This window comes from Palaemon carinicauda, chromosome 13 (genome assembly GCF_036898095.1).
Source record: "Palaemon carinicauda isolate YSFRI2023 chromosome 13, ASM3689809v2, whole genome shotgun sequence".
In the NCBI taxonomy this organism is placed as follows: domain Eukaryota; kingdom Metazoa; phylum Arthropoda; class Malacostraca; order Decapoda; family Palaemonidae; genus Palaemon; species Palaemon carinicauda.
The window spans coordinates 144,759,209-144,782,618 of NC_090737.1; the positions used below are offsets into that span (position 1 = coordinate 144,759,209).

At 47.3% G+C, this 23,410-nt stretch overlaps 1 protein-coding gene across 1 annotated transcript in view; it reads left to right on the plus strand.

Moving 5' to 3' along the window:
* The first annotated feature begins 5,850 nt into the window (after positions 1 to 5,850).
* Positions 5,851 to 23,410, plus strand: part of LOC137652547 (uncharacterized) — a 504,806-nt gene continuing 487,246 nt past the window's right edge. The window contains exon 1 of the mRNA XM_068386031.1: positions 5,851 to 6,067. Coding sequence (XP_068242132.1) covers positions 5,959 to 6,067 — 109 coding nt within the window. The 5' untranslated portion in view covers positions 5,851 to 5,958. The remainder of the gene's footprint in view (positions 6,068 to 23,410) is intronic.

Here is a 23,410-nt window from a genome sequence, read left to right on the forward strand (position 1 = left end):
AGTGTTGAAGATATGCAACGAGGGCATTGCTTTTGTAGAGGGCAAGGAAATAGCTAGAAATACTCTCACTTTCTCAAGCAACTCTGCTATATCGTCATTCAAGCGGAATCACGATCAGCAGATACGGACACTGTATAGAAGAATAGGAAACACCAGCCTCCACCTCCTCCACCACCACCTATTGATAGAACAAAACAGGCACCCTACCCTGATTGTGGCAGAAAATTCCTCTTATTCACAGAAAAGGCTCACGGATGGAATCATAAACCCCACAAGCAGAGTAAAGAATGTTTCCTGGCCCATTTTCCCAAATCTCTTCTATATTGACTACATGCACGATCCAACCAGCACCAAACTCACTGCCAGTGATCCTTCAACACCACATATTCTCCTCCAGCGAGTGGCGGCGTGCTCAGGTAACCAGACACCCAACTGTGAAACTGAGACTTAGTGTAGACTACACTGACCCCCAGTCACCATGGCTCACCGTGCTCTCCTGTATTCGCTGACGTGGACGCAGTATCACATAGTGGAGTTCTGTCTGATGAATGGTCCCTTAATCAGTTCTTATTGCATGGGTTCTCTTCAGATGATCTTCACCCAGTATCACTAAAATTGCAAGCAGCCAACATGTCCCAAATAAAAATCAGCGGTGCCTTTTTTGGTGTCCTCGAAGGACATGACACTCAGGGTAACGTCAAATCATGCTGGGCAATAATATACGTCAGTAGTGACATCCACCAGTTCTACCTATCACATGAATCCCTCCTTACCCTTGGAATCCTACCTCCCAGCTTCCCGACCATGGGTGGTGCTAAATATCAATGATCTAGTGACAACAGACCACAAATGTCAGTCAGCACTATCAGGATAATAAACAAGAGATGCGGGATGGGAATTAAGGGAAATGACATTTGTACGGGCCCTGCACGTCTACCTGCCCCAAAGCAACCAGGTGCGCTCCCGTTTCCCTGTCCTGTTGAGAGCAATGTAAAGATGAGGGATTGGCTGCTTAATTGGTATGCATCATCAACATTCAACACATGCCCCCACCACCCCTTACCAGTTATGGACAGTCCTCCAGTGGAAATATACCTAGAAGAAGGAGCCATTCCTCAAGCCTACCATACTTCCGTACCTATTCCCGTACATTGGCAAGAGAAAGTGCACAGTGACCTACTCTGTGATGAAGCATTGTGTGTCATAGAAAGAGTCCCATATGGTGAGCCTGCAATATGGTGCCACAGGATGGTAGTCACATGAAAACACAACGGTACCCCCTGCAGGACAGTGGACCTTTCCCCATTGAATAAATTCTGTAAGTGAGAAATATTTGCAACAAAGTCACCCTATCGTCTAGCATGATGCATACCAGGAAATGTGTGGAAAAAAGTCACAGATGTTTAAAATGGGTACCACTCTGCTCCTCTGCATGAATCTTATCAGCATCTGATTATGTTCTTTACATCATTTGGCAGATGGCGCTACCATAGAGCCCCACAAGGATTTCTTTTGTCCGGCAATGGCTACAACTGACAATTTGATGCCCTCCTGTCTGACTTTGAGCATAAAGAAAGATGTGTTGATGATACCATCATTTATGATGAGCATCTAGAGGACCACTGGTGGCAAACCATAGACTTCCTGAAGACTGTCAGAGATGCAGGCATTGTACTGAACTCTGACGAATTTCAGTTTGCAGAGCGTGAAGCAAATTTTGCTGGCTTCCGCATAACTGACGCATCCATTAAACCACAAGCCAAGTACCTTGATGCCATCAGAGAGTTCCTTACTTTAACTTCTACAACCGATATTCACAGCTAGCTGATTCGGTCTAGTAAACCAAGTCACTAACTAGGCTTAACTGAGAGACTTTATGACTCCATTCAAACCATTCCTAAGCCCAAAATGTAAGTTCTTCTGGACAACCGTGCTTAAAGAGGCATTCCAAGCCTCAAAAGGTATCATCGTCAAAGCAATCAAGGAGGGTGTGAAGATCTTTGACGTATCAAGATGACCTGCCTTAGACCTGATTGGTCGACTAGAGGCATTGAATACTTTCTACTACAGAAAACTGCACCTGCCCTTCAGAGACTCTGGATTGTTGCACAAGCGAATGGCACATAGTCCTTGCAGGCTCCTGTTTCCTTTCTAGTGCAGAATCAAGTCGTGCAGCAATTGAAGGAGAGGCACTCGCAGTTGTCTGGAGTCTGGAACAAACACGTTACTTTATCCATGGTTGTAATAATTTGATAGTGGTGATAGACCACAAACTGCTGATTAAGATTTTTAGTGACCACACCCTTCATGAGATCACAATCACACGATTTTTTAGGCTGAAGCAACAAACACTGATATGGGACTTCAGGATCATGCATATACGTGGGAATTCTAATTTGGCTGCATATGCAACATCCTGCAATGCCTCACCATCATCCCACACAGACACCTTGAGTACTGGCGACTAGATGGAGCATGCACTTGCCGCCACCATACAAGGGCAAGCTGCCAAGGTCTTGTCACTCCCATGGTCAAGCATTGTCGAATAAACTCTCAAAGATCAGTACATGCAGGCTCTTGTTCAGACAATTAAGGACGGCTTCCCAGACACCGACAAAGAGCTGCCGCACGCGGCCCCTTACTGGCAATATCGGGGTGCACTGTCCATATCAAGATAGAGTCGTCGTTCCACCCTCACTTTGTCGCAAAGTTTTAAACAGCCTCCATTCAGCCCACCAAGGAGTCTTCCAGATAGAACTATGTGCAATGGCCATTGTATTTTGGCCAGGTATGACTGCAGATATTCATGTAATACGTGCAGGATGTGCGGATTGCAACCTTATGCTCCTTCGCTGTCCCCTCTCTCAGCAACATCAACAACATCAACTCCATTTGAGCCCTATCAGGGTGTTAGGAGGTGCTTGTATGCCCACCAGGTTCCTCACGCACCGGTGCTAAAAGTCTTATTGGATGCCTCTGCTCCTTATTTGCAACATTCGGTGCCCCGGAGGAGCTCTCGAGTAACGGTGGTCCAGAGTTTACAGCTAATGCCACTCAAGATTCTCTCACCAGATGGGAAGTCAAACATTGCATGTCAATACCATAACATCTACAGTCAAATGGTAGGTCGGAAGTTGCGGCCAAAGGTATATAGAGACTAATGAGATCCAACATCAAACTAACTGTTCAACTGGATAATAACCTGTTTCTACGAGCCCTCCTACAGCTGAGAAACACAATAGACCCTGACTGTGATATCTCTGCTGCCCAAATTATCTTTTGAAAACCACCAAGAGACTCACTAGCTTTTGTAAAGAGGCTGGAAAATTTTTCAAACCCTAATATCACACCCACTTGGCAGGAGGATGGAAAATGAAGTTGGCCCTCTGCACATGGTATGCCAAATCAAAAGAGTCCCCTGATGCCCATTTTCGGCCTGCTCATCCACTACATATCGGGGACAAATGCTTTGTTCAGAATGGCGCAGGCTATCATTCAAAGCACTTGGATAGAACTGGCACAGTCACCAAGGTTTTGGATCATGATGTTATGGAAAAAAATTAATTTTCCTTTATATACTATTCTGTAAGATACTGGCCATATTCCTGTTTCTGCAAAGATGCCCCAATATGGAGTACTTGCAGGTAGTTTATGCATGTTCCTTATTTTCCTATATTGAAGTTTAACCAGATTTTCCATATCTTTATCTATTATTTCACTTCATGTCTCCACATTAGCAAATATCATTGGTACTACTACTGTTTCATATGTTTTCTTTCTGACTTCCAATGCTATTTTTCCTACTGTTCTCTTGTCTCCATATTTTCATATTTCTTGGATTACATACGCGACCCTCTGTGTGTTTTTTTTTTTTTTTTTACTGATACTTAATTCTTTGTTTCCTTTCTCGGTGTACTATTCACCCAGATACTTATATTCTTTAACTAAACTTACTGCCCCATTCTTCACTTCTGTTTTAATCGCTTCTTCTTTCTTAGTCCTTCTGTTGTCAGTTATTCAGTATACCATGTAAAGCCTTACGTTTTCTTTAATCCTGACAATCTAAGTGAACAACTTTCAAGTACCTTTAGCCCCATGACACTTGTTGAGCGTGAGAGAAATGACAAAAAGTAAACAAAACAGTTTAATATACAGTATCTGATCTTTAAACAAAATAAACCCGTAAATATTTAGGCCTAATTGCATATAATATATAGTTTGTAGCTATTAAGCCTGGTGTGTTTATATAAAATCTACGTTATGAGACCTAATCAAACAAGAATGGTTGATAAATAGGTTAATACATAAAGTGAGTGCAATTTGCTTTGATAAAAACACGCATTGTTAAATATTCTCATTAGAAACATCATCTATATAAATATAATATCCCCTGTGATATTTGATTACTTTCAAAGAATCGATATAAGCTATCAGTGGGAAACACTGCAGGGCGTATGGCATGTACTTTGTTCATGTAAAACCGACAAGACCACTTCGAATAGACGCGCATAAATGAGATACAGATATTATTCACACAATACACACACACACACACACACACACACACACACACACACACACACACACATATATATATATATATATATATATATATATATATATATATATATATATATATATATTGATAAATATCTAAACTAATAAGTAGACAAATTCAAAGGAGTCCAACTTTGTGTACCAAAACGCTAGTGATATAGGAAACTATTCTTTTACATATCGTGGAATACAACTCAAATGGCACGAGAGTTATAGCCTACTAACCGGAAAGAAATTATATGACAAAACACAAACGTTAGTCGTCCAACACCACAATATATCTACATATAAGATAACTAATTTGTTATATTGGTGGTGCAATAAAATGAATCTCCCTGTTTCGATGGTCCAAGTGCTATAATCTTTATTTTTAATCATTCAATTGTTATTTTTATTTACTGCATTTCACGTAAGTTTTACTCATCAGTACTTATTTTCTTATTTGACATTGATGTCATATAACATACAACATTTATTCTGTATCTTTTTAGCTAACATACTGTCTTCATTACACACTATAGCATTTATAAAGTACTAGATCTAAGTCACTCGATGCTCTGCACACCCACCACGAACTTACGATATCAAATCAAGCAGACCTTAAGGCCTACTTGTTTTTTCCTTTCCTTCTGAATGTTGCTCCCCTTTACTGACAATATTCTACTTAACCTTTTTCATTTTCAAAATTGATAAGTTATGGCCTAGTTGAGCATATTCGTCCGTAGGCCTACTATAGTTTTCTATAGCCTATATATGTCTTCTACTTGAAAGTAAACATTAAATAGTTTTCTTTTTACAGAAAATTGTATAATGTTCTTTTCTCCTTCCGATTTCATTAATAGCATTTTTCCATGTTAAACGTAGCCTGCTTAATTAGATTTCTTTCTTTTGATGTCGTTTGATTCTTTCAGCAATCATTTTAGTTTAATTCATACTTGTAGGGCTAAATGATTTAGGATTTTCACGATTTTATTCTATTCTATTCTATTCCACATATCTACAAGTCTCTTAATCAAATCCTTCAAAACAGTATTGGAAATTCTCTTTGGAATTTCCCCGAATTCGCTATCTTTACATTCATCGCCAGAAGTGCCAAAGTTTCAATTTTCCCAAAACGTTCCAGTACCTCGAAGATATAATCTATAAGTATATTGGTAGAGAATAATCTCTATTACTGCATTATATGATCAAATCCCTGATGGTATGGTCACGGTTTCTAAGCTAAAGATTTATTCAGAAAGATTTTATAAATATATTCAACGATTAGCGTTAGCAACGATGGGCATTGCATCCTCGGGAACAACTTTCTGAAACTACTAAAAGTAAACAAACAGGATCAACAAGGAAGTATTTACATGACATTTCAGTTCATATTTTCAGTAATACTATATAATAGTCAGAATGGGAGACCAGGACGATATCCAAGACATGTACGTGTATGATCTTCCATACATGGAAAGGAATGAGTTATGTAGCATCCTTGACATCAACAACCAGTGGGAAATATTAGGTAGGTTCGCTTGATTGTTAAGGGGAAAGTCTACTTTATCCTAATCTCTATCCCTTGGTCTTTGCCTTCACTCGTCAATTGCCCAAAATTTATAAATCCAATCTAATTCACATTTTTGTCGTATTACATATACTGTAATATCTAGCCAAGTGCATGAACCATACAAACACACACATACTGTGTGTGTATATATATATATATATATATATATATATATATATATATATATATATATATATATATATATGCGTTATGTACTGTTTTATCCACTTCTGCCTGTGAATATTGGGGCAAACCACTCATTTTATGAGTCTTCCAATTCCTCAAAATAATAACAGGAAGCAATTGTAGTTCGTTGGGACTGGGTTTGGATTGCTAGAAAATAGAGCAGAAAAACTTCAGAAATCAGCCCTTTACTTACAGGAATTATAACCTTAAGAAATATTAATGAAATCACAAGTTTTGTAAATGATTGTCTCAACAATCTACATATTAGGACCACCTAGTGCATGAACGTAGGAAACCTGCCAGAATAGCCAAGAAGATACTTGTTGGAACACGAAAAAAACCCTCGTTTATTACCTGGCATTTCATACGTTATAAATTAACAGAAACTTCACTCGTTTGTCCCAACGTTCTACGTACCAGAAACACTCGGTGTATGAACATGGAACTCTCCCTTCCCGATGGACACAGACGGGAACCTGAGACTTTGGGTGTACGAAAACAGGACAATATGATAATTTAGCACATTCAAGATTTGTAAAAGACTACAGAACCTAACAAAGCATCCAGCTGATTGATATGAGTGATGAATTTGACCACATCACTCAGTGTAAAACTATAGGGTACATGTCTGTCCATCACGGTGGCTATCGTTAGAAAGGCCGACCTCGGTTAGCTCAGTGTTAGCTCGTGCCGGGAGTTTAAAAATTTGGAAATCACACGGCCAATAAAGGCAAGCCTATAAGCACACGAAGCTGTGAATGGTTGTATATACGATAATAGTATGTATAGCAAAAAAAATAAGAAATGTCCCAGCAAACTACAAAACATGATGTTAAGAATGTATTTTGCTAGGATTAATAACAGACACTAGTAATATAAATGTAATGCGTAAACCCGGAAAAGAAAAGCAGGAGTAACTTGGACGGGGATTCAGCGACTGATGCACTATAACGACATGTTCCCTAGCTAGCATATCATGATAATTATTACACCAGTATTAAATGCAAATGTACAGGAGCTGTCCCAACCAACTACAAACTTGACTGTGAGGTAAGAATGTATATGGATGGGACAGCATTAATAGTAAAAGCGAACACTTCCTAACTTGGGAAAACACCGGCTCTATCAATTGGGAAATTTGGGAACTAAGTAGCAGCTACCCCGTGACTGGTTTGCAGACTGCCCAGTCTGCAAACCATTGCTGTGGTAAAGATAAATCCTAATATAGTATTATGTAAAAGATTAAAATAGATTCATATTAGGGTATATCAAACCATAATAAAGAAAATTTTCCCCATAAAGAAAAACCACTGACAAGTAATAAAGATATCACCTGGCCTAACAAACTACATTCACCCCAATAACAGTTATGGGGGATTCCAGTGGGAAACATGGCTTTTGGGTGGAGAAACATCCCCCCCAAAAAAAAACAACTGAATAGCAGCAATAGTAATGGTCAGAATTGCTGCATAATAAACACAAGATAACCCATTGGAAAAATATATGATTCATTTAAGTGGCGTGAAATTTAAGTATTATAATCACCTATAATTAATTGATTTCATATCCATCTGATGGTTTCTGCCCTAAGGTGGCTCTCTTGGGTTCCAAATTAACATTATTTTAATGCTCATCTCTTCTGGGAAATGGTACATGGATGTGCTGCGGACGCCATCAACGTTGGTCCTTACTAAACTATCATAATTGCATATGATTAATATAATATCCATCAAATTGTCTCTGTTGTGTCATAGCTCTCTTCGCTTGCAAGTAAATATGATCTAATTACTCCTCTGTTCTGGCAAGTAATACTTGGAAGACTTGTAAATGCCAATCATCTGGGTAATTATTCCGGGGATTTTTTTTTACTTAAAGATGAACAGCAATAGGTTTATACTTATGGAGAGTGTTTTAAAGATAATCAGTCATCAAAGTAGATGAAAATACACTGAATTTTAGATAACTGTAAATTTGACTTCCATCAGGGAGATGTCTTCTTGTGATGGTTTTCATGCTGAAACTGATGCAAATGGGGAAAAATATGGCTCTTTTTAAACAGCATCCATTTTCATTTAGATGTTGTTTTCCAGTGAATTGTGGAGTACTCTAAGGGAATGTGTTGTCACTTATGTTGTTTATCCTCCTCTGGGCTTTTGTAATGCATAGAACAGTTGGGGATGGTGGAGAAGATTAGACTTCATTGGTAACAGAAAATTAGTGGATGTAGAGTTTGCTGATGACGCTGTTTTTATTAGCAGAATACCACAGGACTTGCAAAGCTTGCGTACCAGAATGCGTGAAATATCACATGAGGTTGGGCTCCAGTTAAAAAGAAAACAGACAGAGATGATGCGAACAGAATATGCAACGGAAGATGAAATATCATTGGAAGGAGAAAGGATTAATGAGGTGGAACTATGATACCTAATACAAGATCTTTAGAATTTGAGTTGTTCCGTAACTGAAATACAAACCACGCTATTTACATAGGGTAATTACGTCAGCATAGCTGAATGACGAGCCATAAGAATTTTAACGAGGGTTTACTACCCTACCGCTAGTTAGCGGGGGGTAGGGAGGGGTAGCTTGCTATCCCCCCCCTCCCTCACACACACCAGTGAGTGCTTCACTTTGCTTTTGGCTCGGGAGGCGATCAGACGTGTCTGCTCTCTCCCTCTCTTGACTGCCATTAATCTGTTTTTGCTTTCTCTTTTCTACAGAGTGTGTTTGAAGTTGGCCTCTATTATTTTAATATGCGTACGTGTCCTGGATTACCTGGTCGCCCTTGTGGGACCTTTATGTCGGCCATCGACATCGATCCCCACACCTTATGTCCTCACTGTAGGGGCCAACGGTGTGATAGCGGTAACGTATGTATTGAATGTAGGGAGTGGTCTACCTCCCAGTGGGAGAGGTTTGCCTGGCGCCGGAAGAAGAATTCTAAAAGGGATATTTCTCCTTCAGAGGTTTCTCTGAAGAGAGAAAATTCCAAGGCTTCTTCTTCCGTAGCCCTTTCCTCCTCCGAAGCTCCCAATCGATCGGTCTTTTCCGAGAGGCCGGTGAGTAGTAGCATAGACCGTATTGCTGTTGACTGATCCCGGGGTGCGGGAGAGGTAGTTGCCTCCCATAGCGAGGCAGCTGCCCCTCCTCTCCCGGAGGAGGATATTGTTTCTCATTTGTCTGTAAATAACTCTGATTTATTACAGCTTTGGGCTTCCTTGGGGCTTCAGGGTTCGCCCTCCAGGGAAGCCCTGTTTGATATGATCAAACTAGGTGCAGCCGTTAAACAATCGCCGACGACAGCAGGGATAGATCCTTTGTCTGTCGTTGACGTTGTTGTAGCGGAGGCATTGAGTGTTTCTGTTCAAACACCTGTGCCTGTTGTTGCTGAGGTAGCTGAATGCTTAGGTTCCCCCTCTGAACATCCTTCGAGGGAGGAACTAAGTCCTATGGTCTCTCCTGCAGGTGATTCTCTCCCTCGGGGGAATTCACTGACAGAGACTCCTCTGCGGAGGCCTTATGAAGGTCAGCTTGCTGATCCAACGGCCCCTCGTGGGCGTATAAGGCGGAAGGCTCGTCCTCCCCTTCGCCGTAGAGGTCTTCCTTCTCCTCACAAGGGAGTTAGGAGGCGCCTCTTCGGCTCGTCATCCCCGCAGTCCTCTGCGGAGGAGACAACTCGCCGTTCACCGTTCCTGCCAGCTACCACCTTAGACCTCTCCAGAGATCGTTCGCGATCCCCTTACGAGGAAGGTCGTCCTTCGGGACCCTGTGACCAGTCTCCCTCCAGACCTGCTGACCTGCTGTCACCCTTCAAGGATGCTGATGCGCTGTATGTGCCTACGAAACCTGTCATTGCGCAGGCTCGAGTCCCTTCGGGGCATAAGGGTCTTGAGCGCAAAACTGCGCCTCAAACCCTTAAGCGCCAGGTTATACCTGCGCACCCTTCTGCTGCTGATCCAGACTTAGCGCCACAGCGCTCACCTGCGCGCGTGCGCGCACTTGTTCCTGTTACGCGCCAGGGTTCCCCTGCGTGCCCACAACCTTCTGCGCGCCCGCGCCCACCAGCAGCTCCTGATTTAGCGCGCCCGCGCCCACCTGCACACACGCGCTCGCCTGCGCACAAGCGCCCTGCAGTTCCTGTATCACGCGCAGTCCAAGAGGCACCTAGGTTAGCGCACAGGCGCTCACAGGTGCCTCTAGACCCTCAGCGCTCTTCTATTGTGAAGAGTGATGCGCGCCAATCACGAGCAGTTCCTGACACAGCGCACATGCGCTCACCAACGCGCCAGCGCGCAGTCCAGGTGGTGCCTAAGCTAGCGCACGGGCGCTCACAGGTACCCCTGGACTCACCATCCAGACTGCGCGCGCTTCCAGCTGCGCGCAATATTCCAGTTGCGCGCCTTGTTCCAGTTGCGCGCGATGTTCCAGCTGCGCGCAACGTTCCAGTTGCACGCGATGCGCGCCCAACCCAACAGCGCACACCTACGCGCTCGATTCCTTTTGCGCGCCCATCGCAACAGCGCACACCTGTGCGCCCACATCCTGATGCGCGCCCACGCTCTCCTGCGCGCCCACGCTCTCCTGCATGTCCACGCTCTCCTGCGCGCCTAGCAATCTCACGATCGCCTAAGGTACCTGTGCAATCTACGCAGCGCTCACCTGCGCGCAAACTCACCCTTGCACTATCACGAGGCTGCGCAATTGCACCTGTCTTTACAGACATGTGCCCACGTACTGCTGCGCACTCGCGCCCACCAGTACCACATCAGGTTACTGTGCGCCCTCGTATCCAGCCTTAAACCCCACCTCATAAACCAGCTCTTGTGCGCCACACGCCCTCGCCATCTCCTACGCGCGCCCGCGCCTTCTCCTGTGCACCCATGCGCCCGCGCCTTCTCCTGCGCGCCCATGCGCCCGCGCTCTCATTCTCGCACGCCCACGCCCAAGCGCGTGCGCGAAATTCCTGCTGCGCACGATTCTTTTGCGCGCGACCCAGAACAGGGCTCATCGCGCGATCACCAGCGTGATTGGCGCCCCGATCGCCAACGCGATCACACACGAGATGCAACGGGGCTTCAGGCAGACAGGTCATCGTCTCGTTCCCCTCCTCGCAAGTGCAGAACAGCGTGTTCGCCGGAGGAGGGGAGGTTTCCTGACAGGTCTAAGGACTCTTCTTCTTTTTCAGCTTCTCATCAGGCGAACCCTCGTTTGTCGACTCCTCCAAGGGATTGAACGATCCCCTTCCCTCCAGAGGAAGTGTCTGACAGCGCGACTGTCAGCCAGCAGCCCTGGTTTGGTACCATAGTCAGAGCTCTTATGCAGGCGATGAAGCCTGTTCTCTCTGACTTAGGTCACAAATCGGTGGCAGCTTCCTCCCCCCTGAAGAGGAAGAGAGGAGTCCCCTCTGTGGTAACTTCTCCGAGGGCTATCCTGTCTCCTCGCAAATCCTTGCGCAAGGCTCCTTCCCCCCCTCAGACTTTCTCTCCCTCCCCTGCGGATGAGTATTACCCATCCTCAGGAGAGTCGGAAGAGCCGGTCCATTCCCCCATTGCACCAATGGGGGAAACTCCGCCTCTTTCTGAGAAGTCTTCTCGTACAGAGGTGGGGAAAGTCTTGCATCCATCGTTACTAGAGTCCTGTATCCCTCCCAGGAGGGAACTGAAGGACTCGAAGGCTGTCCCTAAGTCTTCGACAAGGATTATACAGGAACCAGATAGACCTTCGGGGAATGTCCGCGAGTCTCCCCAGGAAGAGCCACTGGGGATGGGAGACTTTGCTGCCAGTCCTTCAGGAGGAGAGCACCAAGAGTCAGAACATGCGTTCTGGCAAGTTCTGACCCTCATGAGGAACCTCAACGGGATTCCAGACCCAGAGATTCCTCCTCGTGAGGGAAAGGATACGGTCTTGGACCGAATCTACGGCACCCAGAAACCCTCTAGGGCCAGTGGAGCTTTGCCCTGGTTACAGGGGATGAAAAGTACCAGAGACAAGGTCGAGGGCCAGCTCTCTGAGCTTGCCTCCTCCAATAGATCCAGCGCCGGTAACAAGCTCCTCCCTCCTCCTCGAGTCCATCAGAGGAGGTATTTTGAGATCTTAGAGGAGACTTGTTTGGGTCTTCCAGTTCACCATTCCGTGGAAGAACTCACTGGGGGAGTCCCTCTAGAGAGACTCTCCAACTGGCAGGTGTCCTATTCTGCATCTGAGATCCTAAGCCAGGGGAAGGTGGCGAAGTGTGCCATGTAGGCAACTTCGTGGCTTGACATCTGGCTGGGGTCTTTGGGCATCCTGGTACGTTCTGAGGATTTGTCCAAAGAAAGTACCAGGAAGGCACTGGAGACATTCTTGCTCTCAGGCACCCGTACCATTGAGTTTCTGGCCCACCAAGTCTCGAACTTGTGGGCCAACACGATTCTCAAACAACGGGACGCAGTGGCTGAGAGATTTCACCAGAAGGTCCCCAGTTCCGACGTTAGTAGGCTCAGACACTCTTCCGTTCTCGGTAAGAGTCTGTTTGAGCCTAAGGACGTGGAGCTAGCCGCTGAGAGGTGGAGGAAGTCCAATCAGGACTCCCTCATCCACAAGGCCCTAACATCGAGGCCTTACAAACCTCCAGCATCCCAGCAGCCCCGTCCAGCTAAGGACACAAAGAAGATAACAGCAGCAAAGCCAAAGGTGTCTAAGCCCTTTCCTGCCAAGGGCAGAAGGGGCAAGAAGTCCTCCAGGGGAGGTAAAAATCCTAGAGGAAGCGGCCGAGGCTGTAAACGCTAGGATTGGCAGTCCCCCTGCATGTCCACCAGTGGGGGGATGCCTACAAAGTTGCTACAAAGTTGCGCGACAAGGTGGCAGCAACTCGGGGCAGATACCTGGACGATTTCCGTGATCGGTCAGGGTTATTGCGTCCCGTTCATTTCATCTCTACCTCCCCTGACAGCGAATCCAGTGTCATTGAGCTCACTTACCATGGGATCGGTAAAGGGGCAGGCCCTCCGGGCAGGAGTCCAGACCATGTTGAAGAAGGACGCTCTCCAAGAGGTAGTGGACGGGTCCCCAGGCTTCTACAGTCGACGCTTTCTTGTAAAGAAGGCGTCTAGAGGCTGGAGACCAGTCATCGACCTCTCAACACTGAACGGGTTTGTCAAACAGACTCCGTTCAGCATGGAGACGGCAGACACGGTCAGGCTTGCAGTGAAACCACAAGATTTCATGTGTACACTGGACCTGAAGGACGTGTACTTCCAGATCCCAGTCCATCTGTCTTCAAGGAAGTACTTAAGATTTTTCCTAGACAACAAGATCTACCAGTTCAAGGTGCTGTGCTTCGGTCTCTCCACAGATCCTCAGGTGTTCACCAGAGTGTTCACCCTGATTTCATCATGGGCTCACAGGATCGGCATCCGTCTCCTTCGTTATCTGGACGACTGGCTGATCCTAGCAGACTCGAAGGTAACCCTTCTTCGCCACCGAGACAAGCTTCTCGAACTTTGCCAAGATCTAGGAATCATGGTAAACCTCGAGAAGTCCTCTCTGCAGCCCTCTCAGAGACTGGTATATCTAGGCATGGTCATAGACACCAATCTCCACAAAGCCTTCCCATCAGACGACAGGATAGCAAGGCTGAGGAAGGTCGCAAGACCTTTCCTCACACAAGAAGAACTTCCAACCCAAGCATGGTTACGTCTCCTCGGCCATCTCTCCTCCCTGGCCCGTCTGGTTCCCAACAGTCGCCTCAGAATGAGATCTCTCCAGTGGTGACTCAAGTCCCGGTGAAATCAAGGACACGATTCCCCGGACACTCTGATCCCTATGGGTCAGGCAGAACAGACAGACCTCCAGTGGTGGGTGGCAGACGAGAACCCACGAAAGGGGGTGGATCTTCTCGTCCTCCCCCCGGACTTGATGTTGTTTTCGGACGCATCAAAGAAAGGGTGGGGGGCCCACGTTCTGAACCACAGGACCTCAGGTCTGTGGTCAGAATCAGAACAGTACCTTCACATAAACCTGCTAGAAATGAAGGCCGTATTTCTGGCACTTCAGAAGTTCCATCGAGTCCTGGTGGGTCACTCTGTGGTGGTGATGAGCGACAACACCACAGTTGTGGCTTATATCAACAAGCAGGGAGGTACCTTTTCAGAACAGCTATCCCATCTTGCAGTAGAGATACTGAGATGGTCCGAAATCCAGTCGATCACACTACCGGCTCGCTTCATTCCAGGCAAAAGGAATGTGCTCGCCGACAGTCTGAGCAGAGCGACGCAGATAGTGAGTACCGAGTGGTCTTTGGATCCTCAAGTAGCCAACAAAGTCCTGACTTTGTGGGGTTCCCGACTGTGGATCTGTTCTCTACAGCATTGAACTTCAAGCTCCCGCTGTACTGCTCCCCAGTCCCGGACCCCAAGGCTCTCTGGCAAGATGCCTTCCAACAATGGTGGGACAACATCGATGTGTACGCCTTTCCCCCGTTCTGTCTGATGAGGAGGGTACTCAACAAGACCAGAATATCGGTCAATCTATCAATGACCCTCATAGCTCCGCTATGGCATCACGCAGAATGGTTCCCGGCGGACCTTCTGCAACTCCTTACGGAGCCTCCGAGAGAACTCCCTTCACGTCACGAGCTACTCAAACAACCACACTCGAACATCTTCCACAAAGTCGTAGCTTCGCTTCGGCTTCACGCCTGGAGACTATCCAGCATCTCCTCAAGGAGAGAGGATTTTTGCAACAAGTTGCGAACAGGATGTTTGGACACCTGCGCAAGTCATCCGCAGGAGTCTACCAGGCAAAGTGGCGAGTTTTCTGTGGTTGGTGTCGTGGAAGGGGTATCTCTCCACTCGATGCCACTATTCCAGCAATAGCGGAGTTCCTCGTGTATTTGCAGGAAGAAATGCGCCTTTCAGTCTCGGCAGTGAAAGGCTATCGCTCAGCCTTAAGTCTTGCCTTTAGGCTCAAAGGAGTGGACATTTCTTCCTCGCTGGAACTTTCTCTTCTCATACGAAGTTATGAACTTACCTGCCCTCAGTTGGAAGTGAGATCTCCTCCATGGAACGTGGTTCGAGTTCTCAGGTCTGTGAAGAGACTTCCCTACGAACCATTACGCCAGGCTTCAGATCGCCACCTTACTTAGAAGACGGTGTTCCTGCTAGCTTTGGCTCCGGCCAAGCGAGTCAGCGAATTACATGGCCTCTCATACGACATCGCCCATTCAAGGAGATGGGGGGAGGTAACGTTCAGATTCGTCCCTGAGTTTGTTGCCAAGACTCAGAATCCGGGAGTGCCGGACCCTCGGTTCGACTCTTTCCAGGTTTCGAGTCTCCGTTCTTCAACAGATGACCCAGACCATCTCCTACTTTGCTCAGTAAGGAGTCTGAGGTTGTATCTTAAAAGAACAGCTACAGTTCGTCCGTAGGTGCAAGCCTTATTCGTGAGCACTGGGAAAACGAAGAGAAGGGTCACCAGGAATACCATCTCAGCCTGGATTCGCAAAGTAGTACACCTAGCCTTGAATCCTGACCCTTCTCCTTCACGTCGCCCTAGAGCGCATGATGTCAGGGGCATAGCTACATCCCTGGCCTTCAAGAAAAAATTTTCAGTGACGCAGGTCCTGCAAGCTGGGGTGTGGAAGCGTCAGACCACCTTCACAGCCCACTACCTGCAAGACGTGACACACAGGAGGCTCGATACATTCTCTATCGGCCCTGTGGTGGCTGCACAACAGCTGGTCTAACCTCAGGCTCCTTAATGGACAAGTAGCATAAGGTTGAGGGCATTGTTACCCGGTTTTAGTCTGCGTGAATGAAAAGGTATGTCTGGCCCGTATTCTTTTCTTCATTCCCTCTCCTCCCTTGGAGAAAGCAGCATCCTGGTTTCTCTGCACAGCTGACCTCAAACCACTGCAGGTAAACCATGCTTCCTTGTGTTCCTAGTATTAAGTGTAATACTGTCATGTCCCCATACCCTGACGAGGTGGTATTGGGAGAGTCCTAGCCTAGATTTCCATCTGAAGAACTCCAGGTCAACTTCCTAGGACGAGTCACTTCTTCATCTTCGCACACAGCTTACGTAGGCCGCAGCAGTTTCACAGCATGCTAGCGAGGAGCAGGGACTCCTTATTGTCTGAGTACGTAAACACTCAAATATGGAGTCCCCGGGCAAAGCCAAAGCCAGTATGGCAGGGACTTACCGCCCTTCCTAAGGGTTGAGTCACCCTATGTAAATAGCGTGGTTTGTATTTCAGTTACGGAACAAATGACAAATTCGTAGATAATTTGTATTTTTCCTAACTATACAAACCTTAGGTATTTACACATATTTGCCCGCCAGCCCTGTCCCCCGGGATAAGTCCTACCTATAAGCAAAGTGAAGCACTCACTGGTGTGTGTGTGTGGGGGGGGGGGGGGGGGGGGGAGTTAGCAAGCTACCCCTCCCTACCCCACACTAACTAGCGGTGGGGTAGTAAACCCTCGTTAAAATTCTTACGGCTCGTCATTCAGCTACGCCGAAGTAATTCCTCTATGTAAATAGCTAAGGTTTGTACAGTTAGGAAAAATACAAATTATCTACTAATTTGTCATTTTAATGGAAGATTGAAAAAAGCAAATAAGACAATGGCTAGAATAAGTAAAATTTGGAAATCAAACCGCTTGATATTACGTATAAAAACCAGACTAAATATCAATTTAGTGAGATCAGAGTTACTGTATGGACATGAGGCATGGTTTGACAATGAAACAATATCCAACAGATTTTGTAGTTGTTCCGTAACTGAAATATAAACCAACGCTATTTATAGGGGTACAGTATTACTTTGGGCGAAGCTGAAAGGACGAGCCATTAGAATTTTAGCTAGGGTTAACAAGCCATTCCGATAGTTAGCGGGGGTGTGTTGAGGGTAGCTAGCTACCTCTCTCACTCACACTACTGTGAATGTGCTTCACTTTGCTTTTGGCTCGGATAGACAATGGTTGTTGCAGCTCTTCCTCTTCACCATTGTTTGGACTGTCATACACACTGAAAGAAGTGTATGTCTGTTTGCATCCTTCCATTTGTACCTGCTGTGGTCCTGAGGGCTGCACCTGCAGTGCCTTCAAGTCTGTGGAGGATACCGATTCTCACCGCCTTGGCCCGGTTTGCAGGGGACAACGTTGCAACAAATCTTATAAGTGTTTGTTCCGTAACTGGAATACAAGCCTGTGCTATTTATTAGGGGTACTTTTATGTCCGCCGATGACACGGATCCTCACAGCCTGTGCCTTGTCTGCAGGGGTCAACGGTGTGATCAGTTGAGTAAGTGTAATGAGTGTCGGGAGTGGTCTGCCTCTCAGGTTTTGGGGATGGCGTAAGAAGTCTAAGTGGTACTCTTCTCCTTCAAAGGTTACTTCAAAGCAGAAGAAATCCGAGGCTTCTTCTTTCGATTCCCGACCTTCCTCCGAAGCTCCTGTTCTTTCGGCCTCCACCGGGGGACAGTCGAGCAGTAGCGCGGGCCGCTTAACTCCTGGACAACCTCGGTCCTCGATAGACGGTGTTGCATCCCCCTAGCGAAGCGGCTCCGCCTCTAAACTCGGGGGCCAATGTCATTTTCTCCTCTGTTTCAGGTTTGGCCGTCCTTGGGGTTACTGGGTCTGCCCTCCAAGTAGGCCCTGCTGCAGTTTGCAGCGTTTGTTGACGTTGGAGGTGGATCCTTTGGCTTTCGTTGGGGTTGTTGTGGCGGAGGACTCATCCGCTTCCTTGCCTGCCGACGTTCCTGCTTCTTCTTCCTCTTCCGCTGTTCCCTAAGGCTGCGCTTCCACCCCTTGCTAAACACCCTTCAGGGAGGAGAGCAAAGTCCCAGGCGTGTCTCTCTTGCGAGTGTTTCTCCCTCCCAACGGAGTTCACTCTTAGAGACTCCTCTTCGGAGGACTGCAGCTGACGGTCAGCTTCATGATTCTCCGGCCACCATGGGGCGTCATCGTGCTCACCCTCCTCTTTGCTTTAAAGGTGCTCCTTTGTCCATGCAGCCATCCTCCTAGGAGAAGCCTCCTTGTCCGACGTCTCCTGGTTCCCGACCTTCGCCTGCCTCTAGACCTTCTGTCTATGCTGCTGTTAATCCTCGAACTTCGGCTCAGGACTCTTCGCCTGAGGATGTTTGTCCTTGTGAAGAACACATCCCATTGCCTGACTGTCATCTAGCTGCTCGTCACCCTTCGTCTTGCCGACCTCCGACTCGCCAACCTCCTGCTCGTCTGTCTCCTGATCACTCTCCTGGTTCCCGACATCCTACTGCTCGTTGTTCACGGACTCGTCAATCGCGTGTGTGTCAGTTACCTGTGCGTAAATCACCTGCTTGTCTCGATGTCTCTGTTCATCGTTCGTTTGCCGACCATTGCCTGCTATCTACTGCTCACCACCGTTCACTGAAGCAACCTAAGCGCTGGCGTTTGCCGCGTCAGCAGTTGCCTAAGCGTCAGCAGTTGCCTAAGCGTCAGCGTTGCCAACAGGTCATCAAGTGGTATAGTACCACGGCAATCCAACATGTCAATCGTCCCCTCGTGTTAGCCCATACTGCCTTGTCAATGCTCACCAGCTTGTCAACGTTCGTCTACTCGCCGGAGCTCTCCACCATGTCAGCCTTCTCCAGCAAGGCTACGCTCGCCAATGCGCAGGCATTCACCATTGCTTCAGCAACCCAAGGTTGATCAAGAAACACAGACAAAAGACAGCAGTCACCATCCTCCACCGACTTCCAAGAAGTTGCAACATCCTGTGCAGACACAGGTAGGTGATCACAGAGGGAAGGAGCAGTAGCGGAAAGGTAGGTCATCGCATAACAGCGCGACCGCCAGCGAAAGAGGGAAAGGCCATTCTTGGTGAATTTAAGATTCTGAAACTACCAGCACCTAAGGGGGGACCCACGTAGATCAGCGGTTACAGATAAGTCCTAAGAGGGAACCTTCGGTTTCCTTCCCTTCAGGAGACCTCTCAGACAGCGCCAGGGTCAGCAGACAGCCCTGGTTCGGAGCCATCGTCAGGGCAGTTGTGCAAGCTTTTGGACTTGCCCTTTTAGCCTGCACCTCGAAAGCCTCTGAGAACCTCAAGCATTCATCAGTTACAGCGGACGCATGACAAAAGACCTCGGCTGTCTCCCCCCTGAAGAGGTAAAGAGGAGTTCTTGAAATCAAATCTTCATCTAGGGTAGAACTGACTCCGGTTAGGCCATCGAGGAAGAGGTCAAACCTCTCTGGTTCTCCTTTCTCTCGCTCTCCTGGCTCTTCACCACTACTGCCAAGGGAGTCACGCGAGGAACCAGTTCGAGTCTCCCCCCCCTACCACCTTCGGAGGAAGACTTGCTTCTTGACAGTAGTGTCATGTCTTCGTAAGTTTCCAGGAAGTCCAGACCGTCAAGGCCTTCCATACTGGAAGCATATCTTCTTCCTCGCAAGGAGTCAAAGGATTCCAAAACGATGCGTAATTCCTCTTTGAGGACCTCCAGACCCGCAGAGGGAGTCAGGACAGTAAGCCACCCTAGAGACGACCGCGACCCACCCCAAGACGAGTTCCCGGTGGTAGATGATGGACACTTCGCTGCCAGTCCCACTTCAAAAGGGGAACAGGAGTCAGAACACGCTTTCTGGCAGGTTCTTACTCTGATGAGGGCTCTCAACGGGTTATCCAACCCAGAGATAGCTCCCCAGGAGGGCAAAGACACAGTCTTATACAGTGTCTTTGGCACTCAGTGCATATAGTTTGATCGCCCCCTAGCTCTCCGAGTTCTCCTCTTCCCTTCGTTCACCCTCATCCGCCAAGCTCCTCCTACCTCTGCACATTCAGCAAAGGAGGTACAGTATTATCAGGTCTTGGACGAGCCTCGACCAGCTCTTCCACTACCATTCTCTGGAAGAACTGACATAGGGGTCTCACTGGAGAAACTCTCCAGCCGTCAAGTCGCGTTCTCGGCGTCAGAGATCCTCAACCAAGAAAAGGTCGCTAAGTACGCCATGCAAGCTAAGCTACTTCATGGCCTGATCTATGGTTAGTATCCTTGGGAATCCTGGTACGGACCAAGGATTTCTCCAATGAAAATACCAGGAAAGCGATAGAAACCTTCCTCCTCTCGGTTACCCAGACAATTGAGTTCCTGGCCCACCAAGTATCAAACTTGTGGGCCAACATCATCCTCAAGCGCAGGACTCACTATCTGAGAGGTTCATCACCAAGTCCCTAATGCCAAGATCGCAAGGCTCAGGAACTCCTCTCTTGAGGATTCTTCATTGTTCAACCCTAGGGACGTTAAGCAGGCTGCAGAGAGGTGGAGGAAGTCCCAACAGGACTCTCTCCTAACATCCCGGCACTACAGACCACCAGCTCCTCCGCAGCCCAACCACCCCAAAGCCTCGACGAGCAAGTCAGCAGTGAAGAAAGAGGTGTCTAAGAAGCCCTTTCCATCCAAGGTTAAGAAAGGCTCAAAGTCTGCCTGGGGAGGAAAACATCCTAGAGGGAGTGGCCATGGCCGCAAACGCTAGGATAGGCGATCCCCCTGCTCATCCACCAGTTGGGGGATGCCTACAAAGTTACTGGGACAGGTGGAAGCAACTCGGGGCTGATACTGGGACAGTCTCCATGATTCGTTCAGGGTATCGCGTCCTGGTCATGTCACTTCTCCTTCCCCTGATCAAGGATCCAGTGACGATAGACTCCTTTGCAATGGGATCAGCAACGGGGCTAGCCCTTACGGCAGAAGTCCCGACCATGTTGGAGAAGGGTGCTCTCCAGGAGGTCCTCGACCACTCCCCAGTTATCTTCAGTCGACTCTTTCTTGTGAAAATGACATCTTGAGGCTGGAACAAGTCATCGACCTCTTAGCTCTAAGCGAGTTTGTATTACAAACCCCATGCAACATGGAGGCGGCAGACACGGTCAGACAAGCGGTAAGACCACAGAACTTCATGTGTACACTGGACCTAAAGGACGCATACTTCTAGATCCCAATCCATTCGTCTTCAAGGAAGTACTGTATCTAAGATTCAGCCTAGACAACAGGAAATACCAGTTCAGGGTACTATACTTTGGTCTTTCCAGAGCACCCCAAGTCTTCACCAGAGTATTTGCCCTAGTGTCATTATGGGCTCACGGATCAGCATCCGTCTCCTCTGTTATATGGATGACTGGTTGATCCTAGCAAGAAGCAACTCGGTGCTGATCCCGGGACAGTCTTTGTGATTCGTTCTGGGTATCGTATCCTGGTCATGTTATCTCTCCCTCCCCTAATCAATGATCCAGTGAAGATAGACTCCTTTACGATGGGATTAGCAAAGGGACTAGCCCTTCGGGCATAAGTCCTGACCATGTTTGAGAAGGACGCTCTCCAGGAGGTCCTCAAGGACTCCCCAGGTTTCTTCAAGCCACTCTTTCTTGTGAAAAAGCGTCTGGAGGCTGGAGACCAATCATCGACCTCTCAGCTCTGATCAAGTTTGTCAAACAGATTTTGTTCAGCATGGAGACGGCTAACACTGCCAGACAAGCGGTAAGACCACAGGACTCCATGTGTACACTGGACCTAAAGGATGCATACTGCCAGATCCCAATCTATCCGTCTTCAAGGAATTATCTAAGATTCAGCCTAGACAACAGGAAATACCAGTTCAGGATACTGTGCTTTGGTCTTTCCAAAGCACCCCTAGTCTTCACCAGAGTATTTGCCCTAGTGTTATTCGGGGCTTACAGGATCGGCATCCGTTTCCTCCGTTATCTGGAGGACTAGTTGATCCTAGCAGACTCGATGGTAACCCTTCTTCAGCACCGAGACAAACACTTCTGAGGCTTTACCAAGATCTGGGGATCATGGTAAACCTCGAGAAGTCCACCCTGCTTCCCACTCAAAGACTGGTATACCTTGGAAGGATTTTAGACCCCAATCTCCACAAAGCCTTCCCATCAGACTACAGGATAATGAGGCTAAGAAAGGTCGCAAGACCTATTCTCAGATGAGAAGAACTCCCAGCCCAGAAGTGGCTATGTCTCATCGGACACCTATCATCCTTGGCCCGTCAAGTTCCCAACAGCCGCCTCAGGATTTGATACCTCCAGTGGCGACTGAAGTCCAATTGGAATCAGGCTTTCCATTCCCCGGACATTCTAATCCTCATGGGACCAGAGGAATGGATGGACCTCAAGTTGTGGGTGGCAGACAAGAATCTGCGGAGGAGCATAGATCTTCTTGTCCTCCCCCTGGACCTGGTGCTGTTTTCAGATGCATCAAAAGAAGGGGAGGGAGGCTGCCCACTTGCTGCAACACACGACCTAAGGCCTTTGGTCAGAGTTCGAAAAGTTTCTCCATATAAATCTCTTAGAGATGAAGGCTGTCTACTTGGCTCTTCAAAAGTTCCAACAATTTCTGATGGGTCACTCAGTGGTGTTGATAAGTGACAACATCACAGTAGTGACTTATAGCAACAAGCAAGGATGTACTTTGTTGCAGCCCCTATCCCATCTAGCAAGATAGATACTGAGATGGGCAGAAGTTTTCCCGGTCTCCCTATCAGTTCGCTTTATTCCTGGCAAGAGGAATGTGCTCTATGACAATCTGACCAGAGCAACTTAGATAGTGGGTTTCGAATGGTCTTTGGATCATCTAGTAGCCAACAAAGTCCTGACTTTGTGGGGTTCCCCAACTGTTGACCTGTTTGCAATGGCCCTGTACTTCAGGCTTCCGCTGTACTGCTCCCCAGTCCCAGACCTCAAGGCTCTCTAGCAAGATGTGTTCCAACAATGGTGAGACAACATTGATGTTTATGCCTTCCCACCGTTCTGTCGGAGGAGAAGAATACTCAACAAAGCCACAACATTGGTCAATCTCTAAATGACACATAGCTCTGCTATGGCATCACGCATAGTGGTTTCTAGACCTTCTGCTGCTCCTGATGGAGCTTTCGAGAGAACTTCCTCCACGACACGATCTACTCAGACAACCACATGTCAACATTTGGCACAAAGCAGTAGCTTCGCTACGTCTTCGTTCTGTAACCGAAGATCCAGATCAAGTGGTACTTTGCCCAGTCAGGAGTCTGAGGTGTTACTTGAAAAGAACAACAGCAGCCCGCCCTGTGTGTCGGCACTTTTTGTCAGCATGGGGAAGGTCAAGAA